The sequence below is a fragment of the Cynoglossus semilaevis genome, chromosome 14 (genome assembly GCF_000523025.1).
Source record: "Cynoglossus semilaevis isolate Cse_v1.0 chromosome 14, Cse_v1.0, whole genome shotgun sequence".
Taxonomy (NCBI): domain Eukaryota; kingdom Metazoa; phylum Chordata; class Actinopteri; order Pleuronectiformes; family Cynoglossidae; genus Cynoglossus; species Cynoglossus semilaevis.
Window position 1 is genome coordinate 24145326 of NC_024320.1, and position 7235 is coordinate 24152560.

The 7235-nt window shown below is 40.4% G+C and overlaps 1 protein-coding gene across 1 annotated transcript in view; it reads right to left on the minus strand.

Annotated features, from left to right (window-relative positions):
* The window catches only part of rgs3a (regulator of G protein signaling 3a), a 138141-nt gene that overhangs the window by 76595 nt on the left and 54311 nt on the right, over positions 1–7235 (minus strand). The window contains exons 16-17 of the mRNA XM_025062385.1: positions 6202–6313; positions 3391–3484 (exon numbers count right to left, since the gene is read on the minus strand). Of these exons, the coding sequence (XP_024918153.1) occupies positions 3391–3484; positions 6202–6313 (206 nt within the window). The remainder of the gene's footprint in view (positions 1–3390; positions 3485–6201; positions 6314–7235) is intronic.

Here is a 7235-nt window from a genome sequence, read left to right on the forward strand (position 1 = left end):
AGTGGGAGAGGAGGAAAGAAAGAGAGGACAGTGTCTCCATAGAATGTCTTCAGTGCAGGAGGACGAGAACGACAGACGAGATAAAAACTGTCTCACTGAGGCTCCGGTTGTTTCTTCAGGTATGAAACGGACTGTTGACAGGTGTATAAACCATAATAGATGACTGAACACTCTGAGGACGGCTGAGCTGACAGTGTGGGACACACACACACACACACACACACACTGTTTTATATCCAGTCTTCTTCAGTGTCTCCTGTCATTTTTTTTTTTCTGCGTCAGTCTGTTATTTTTGGAGCTGTCGGCTGACTGCTCTGGGCATGTACGTACCAGATTGTTAAGGCGTCAGTGGTTTACCAGTACTACAGTAATGGTACTTGGTGACCTCACCACCTCAGAAGTATTAGAAATCAACCACACTTGCCCTTTACCTGGGGGCTCTTTCACCGTGGAAAATGCTTTGGGGTAATTTCCAGGGTAATGGAACTCATGTGACTGCTGTACAGCAGCTGAAGGTCATTCTCGTCCTAACTTTACCTGGTAATTTGTCTGACATAAGCCTTAACAGATATGAATCATTATGGATTTGCAAATTATGGATTAAAGGTAGATTCCAAAGAAGCATTAAAGGCTTGACGCGAGGGACAAATTCAGATGTTTTATAAAGTCGTCTGACATTATTGAATATTTCATGTTGCCTGACATTATGTTTAAAAAAATTAAAAATGAATGAAGAGTTTTGAAGTACAAGCCCTGGTAATCAGTACCAGGGCTTGTACTATGATCACTCTTTGATGTGATGCATTACATCCTACATCTACCTGTGACTCACTGAAACACTTCTGGAAATGTTCTATTTATACACGGTGGCTAATTACTGTTGATGAAGTAATATCCGTAGCCTTTCCCTTCTTTCATTCTGTCCGGAATGCCTGGGAAAAAAAAGGCCTTTTAAAAGATTCATAAGCTGCTAATGAGGTTGTGCGGCACATTTAGCACAAAGTACACTCTCTTGACAGAGACCAAAACATGGTCGTCATGGAAGTGATGATCTGAATGAGCCTTGAAATAACAGTCATTCACACTGGCTTCTGATCTGTTCGGCCGAGGCCAACGTTGTGTTTGGGCGGCACAAGGCAAGCGATGATGTCATTGTGCTCAAATGGCCGCGATCGCAGCTCGTCCATCAGGACATGCCAGCTCGGATATTTTCATACGCTGCGTTTCATTTAATCTCGATTTATATTCATGGATGTAAAATAATACAGTTGTTTTACGAGTGTGTGATTGTCGCAGGATACTACGGTATGTAACGTGATCTTCAAAGTCATGAGAAGGTGTAACAAAAAGGTGAGGTTCTGACTAGGAAAGAAAATCAATACAAATGTGTGAGAATTCACATCGGTTGAAATAAAAAAATGAAGCTTGCATCAAGACGTAAAGGAGCAGGCTGTGTTATCTGAAAAAGTCAGTTATCGTACCATGAGACTACACACGCTAATACAGCAGGTGGCGGTATACACCTAAAATGTTGCTTGAGATCCGCTATTAAACCAAGATGTCAGGTCCCTACGTAGCCTAAGACTATTTCATAAGTTCATTATGTTTAAAAAAAATGTGTTGTGAATAAAAAAATCATATCGTATCATGAGTTACGTTGTATCATTAGGTCAGTTGTTCTGACAAACAACAGCCACAGACAGACACAGAAGAACCTGGTTCTCTCCACCGGCTAACACTGCAATTGGTGTCATAATTACGGGATAAATTACATCTTCTTTTTTTTTTTTAAATGCAATGGGTGTCCGCATAAGTCAAGAGTCTTCTTATTTTTTTAAGGCCTAGATTATATCACCACTGTGTTAGCGTAAGCGAGTGACATACTAAACTTTCCAGACTATAAGTCGCTGCAGAGTATAAGTAGCATCAGTGCCCTCTAGTGGCAGTCAGTGTGAAAATAACAAAGATGAAATTAAGTCGCACCTGAGTATAAGTCGCAAACCCAGCCAAAGGATTAAAATTAAGTGCGACTTATAGTCCGGAAAATACGGTAGGTACTGATGTACTGTGCTACATCCACAGCAGATGAATGGTTGACTCTGCTCATACCTCAGCCTGCTGATACACCAGTTCATTGTACAAATGTGAGTACACGTGGATACAGGACCAAGAACAGCTTGTTAGTTTTCAGACATCTATCACGGTGCAAAGTTGTTGTTTTTTAGCACCAGCCAAGTTCCTGTGACGCGGCTCCAGGGACTGTGTGACAGCTGTTACATCTGTGTACAAACATCATGAGAGAGACGTGTGTGAGATGAGGGGAGAGTGAGTGTGAAAAGGTGTTAGAAAGACGCAGAGAACAGCCAATGAAACACGCAGCGACGGCCGCATCAGAAGGATGATAAAACCCGCTGTTATTTTCCCTGGCTGCACATTAAATATGGAATAAAATAGGAACGGGACGCAGCAGCGGGAGAACTGACTCCCACAACCTGCAAATATGGTTATTAACTACAGCGGAGCTGCATCCAAGAAGAAGAGCAGAGAGAAATGGAGACTGAGAAACAGGCAATCAGGCTACAAAACTGTCCAGTCCTGGGAGAGTTCAGACGGAGATCCTCAAAGAATTCCACTTTAATTTTCAGTTAAAAATAACAAGGATGAGATGCAAAAAATAAAACTTTGTGGAGAAAAAGGCTAAAAAATTGAAATGTGCTGTTGATGTTGAAGCTCTGTTTACGTTCTATTTATCTGCAGTTGAATTAATTTAAGGTCTAATGCATAGAAAGACTGGGTCGCGACCCTCAGGTGGGTCGCAAAACTTTTTTTTTTGGGGTCGTCTCGCATCATGTTTCCCAGGATTTTACGAATATGATATAATTATATATTACATTATAATATATAATTATATATTATATACATATAATAATAATATATGTATTGAATTGAGTCACGAAGGTTTGTGACTTTTAAAAATATGGGTCCTCAGAAAAAAAAAAGTTACACTGGTCTAATGGGACAATGGTATTATATATATTTGTATATATTTATTTCCGTTAAAAACATTTTCTCACTTGATGTCCTCACTGTGATGACATCATCATCATAACTGTGCTCCTCACTTATATATTTCTAAAAATAAGAAAGAAAGAAAAAACAACAACACAGATGTTGTTGCCTCAGCTGTGGAGACAAGTCTAAGATGGAGCTGGATCTGACAGACACACAGAGAAAAGACATTTTCATTAGAGCTTTCTGATAATCCTCGTGTCTTCCCTGTAATGTGATTTCCACCACAGTCAATTGCCCCTGCGGCTCTCAGGCAAAACAAACTGTTCACATTAGACCCTGCTTTCTCCTCCTCTTCCTCCTTCTCTTCCTCCTCCTCTCTGTTTTTTTTTTTTTTCAACAACAAATGTAGAAAATATTCGTCCTCTTACCTCGGTCATGTGAATAAGGTAGAACCTCAGCTCTTGGATGTAATCTGTGAAGGGAAATAAACAGAGAAAAGGTTCATTTTTTAAAATCGCTTTAACACACAAACACACACAATCATTGTGTTCTTTCTCGGAGTAACGCAAAGCAGGACTTCAGGGGGAAAACTCTAGTTTGCAGTTGTTATACTGCAGAAATACTTTAACGAGTACTGCACTGTGCAGGTCAGCATTCCAGACGTCCACAGTCCACGAGATTAAGATATATGGTTTTAATTGACTAACACACACACACACAAACACACAAACACACACCCACGTATCTCATACACTCAGGAGGGGCTGGGTTTCTTATTGCTAGTAAACACACTCTCTCTCTCTCTCTCTCTCACACACACACACACACACACAGGCCTCGCAGAGAGAATTAAAATGATCAAACATGCCCCAGTAAGACATGGCTCATCACTTCATCCACCCGCTGATCAATTCACCAATTCATCCACCGATCAATGCATCCCAACATCCATCAACAACTATTGATCCTAGAGGCTGGTTCCATGTGTGAATAATTTATTAATGATGTGAAGAGAAACATTTCTGATTGATAATTAGAGTTAGAGTTTATAAAATATAAAAGTAAGTCCTGCGGCTGTGTTTCCATCAGTCCTAATGGTCAGTGACAGAACAACGGTCTATAACAAAGAACCAGGAGCAATAACAGAAAAAGAAAAAAAAACAAAAAAAACCCCAGAAACATTCATTATTGTTTACAGTACCAAACCCAGCTGATATTGAGTAGGAGGTGGGGTGTCACTCTGGACAGGTCATCAGTCCACAGTGGGACAGAAAAACTAAGAAAAACAACATGGAGGAAAGAGCAGAAACAGTTCCAGGGACTGACAGCAGCAAGAAAACAGTGATGAACTAAAGGCTTTGATTTCATCTGAAAAAGACAATTAGACTGATGAAAAATCAACTACACAAAGTTTTTAAGAATTTTTGTGATGTCACCTTCCTGATTTAAAGGTCAACAGAGCTGCAGTAAACAACTTTAAATGTACTATAAGTGTGAATTACAGTGTGAATGGTTCTCATCATGTGGAGCAGTAATGGTCCGTAGTGAAACCCCCACCCTCGCCCCTGACCCCCTAACAGGGATTTAGTGATATCAGATGAATGAGTGAAAATTTATAAATTTATAAAATATCTTGTTGACTAACATGAAAAGATAATTCCATTTTTTTTTAATTTATCTCTTTAACACAGCTCTTAGAAAAAGGAAAAAAACTAGGCTTGAAACATCATGTGATTAAAGCGTCATTCCCAGTATCGTACAGCAGAGGTCACTGTTGGACATCGTTCTGATTGTTCTCCCAGCTTCATTCATCTGCTACAGCTTTTTCCTACGAAGGGCGGCAGAGAAAACTGGATCGAATCCCGGCTGTCACCGGGAGAAAGGCGGCTGCATCCTGAAGGAGTCAGCAGTCCATCACCGAGCAACAATCACACGGAGCATTTCATGATGTCCACCCAGAGGCGGACACCGTGGATATTGTTTAAAGACTACACAGAAACTTGGAGCCAAACCCCAAATAAAAAAAAAAGGTCCAAGGGGTTGGACAGATCGACCAATCACAGTGCCTGTTTTTGTGTCATATTATTATAGCTCTTACTGAGCACTTTATAAATAGAAATATGTTTCTCCTCAGAGGTATTTTTAACCACCTGGTGTAAATCGTCTCTTCATTCAGTACAACAGATGTTTGGACTGAGACACACAAACAGCTAGAGCTAAAAGTTTGCGCTCAGTTCCGTTTGGTATAACATCACTCTTACTTCCCACGCTCATCAGCTCAGGATCAGCTGGTGACAGGAACACAGGAAAGCCCCTGTACTGAACCAGCACTGTGTCATTATGTACACACACACACACACACACACACGCCCATGCTGAGACAAACACAATCCCCTGGCGCCTCTTTCCTGCTCCACGTTGTCGAAGCAGAAACACAATGACAGGCAGCAGGGTGGAGATGTGTGTCTGTGTGTGTGTGTGTGTCTGTGTGTTCGTGTGTGTGTGTCCTCTGCACACAATGACACGCAAACCCTGTCGAATCCACGCGCTTGTTTTGGTGAAGTGTGGAGGTCAGAAGTGAAGAAGCCCAGGGTAGAGCAGAAGAACAGAGTGATATCTGACCACCGTCCCTCCACGGTCTGACGGCCTTAACCTCTCACTCTGCCCCCCACCCCCACTCTCCTCTCTCCTCCCCTACACCCACAAACGGGTGACGCGATAAGAGCCATGGATGCAACTTTCTGAATCGATTCAAAATCGTTGCAAATGAATGACAATTTGCATCGGTTGAAGTTTCAAAGATTAATCAGGCATCAAGGCGTCAAGAGTACGCTGTGTTGTCTCTAAAAGTCACTGGTCATACCATGAAACTACACCCTCTAGTACAGTAGGTGGCAGTAAGCGCTTGAAAAACGTTGATGACCCGCTATTAAACCAAGATGTCAAATCACTGGATTTGGGCAGAATTTGCCTGGAGTTCATTTTGTTAAAAAAAAAAAAAAAAATCATGAGCAAAATAAAAAAGCTAATAATTTTGGGTGGTGAGTTGAATGTATCGTCACATCCCTAGTCCATTGATATCCAACACTTCTCTCTCTTTTCAGTTTGGACATAAACATGATGAACCTTTAAAAATACACCCACATCAGTTCAGAGTCTTTTGTTACAGAGAAGATGAAGATCATTTACCGTCCTGCAGCCGCAGCTGTCTGAGGTACAGGGGACTCTGGAGGACGTTACAGCGGCCGGGCTCGTCCTCTCTGGTCACCAGCATCAGATCGTTGTAGACAAACACTGTGACCTGAAGAAAGAAAGACGTGATGAGAAACAGAAGAATGGAAATAAGGCTGGGGGGTTTGAGTTCTCACCTCTGCAGCATCATTTAACACCTCAACAAATACATGTAAAAAAAAATACATCTGTGTGGGAAACACAGTCCTCACATATATTATTATGTTGAAAGAGAGATCAATTCACACCACTGAAAACACACACACACCTAAACTCACTTACACCAGGGGTGTCAAACTGAAATTCACAGAGGGCCAGAATTAAAAACTAGGATGAAATCGTGGGCCAAACTAAATATTTACTGAAAAATTGACTAGAAATGTGAAAGTTTTCCCTTCTCTCCAGATATGTCATGGAAAAAAGTTTGCATAAAAATTAAATCTGAAAGATGAGAAACAATATGTCATGTAGAATGTTTTCATATGGAAAAAAGTTTTGCGTAAAAATTAAATCTGAAAGATGAGAAACTAAATTTGAAATAAGACACACATCAGTTGCCTTTGTTTTCTATGTCAAGTTTCTTTTTTCATGTAAATCTTTTTTTCACAGGCCAAAAAAAAAAAAAACAGCCAAATTGTATGTGCTTTAATATTGTGCATACATCACTAATACTACAAATCCTGCCAGTATATAGTGGCTATATAATGCTGGGTCAGCTCTAATACACATTTGATATGATCTCGCGGCCCAAATATAATTAGACCATGGGCCAGATTTGGCCTGCGGGCCTGAGTTTGATGACTGTAACAATGTTAACTACTTAATTTTATCAAGTATTAAATCAGTTAAATATTATTGTTAAAATGACTATAAGAAGTACTTTGTAGTACCATCAGTCTTAATACTACTTACTTAATACACGTCACCACTGCCAGGTACAGTACAGGTTGTTTTTGTTTTGTTTTTTTAAATCACGTCAGTACTTCAGTACT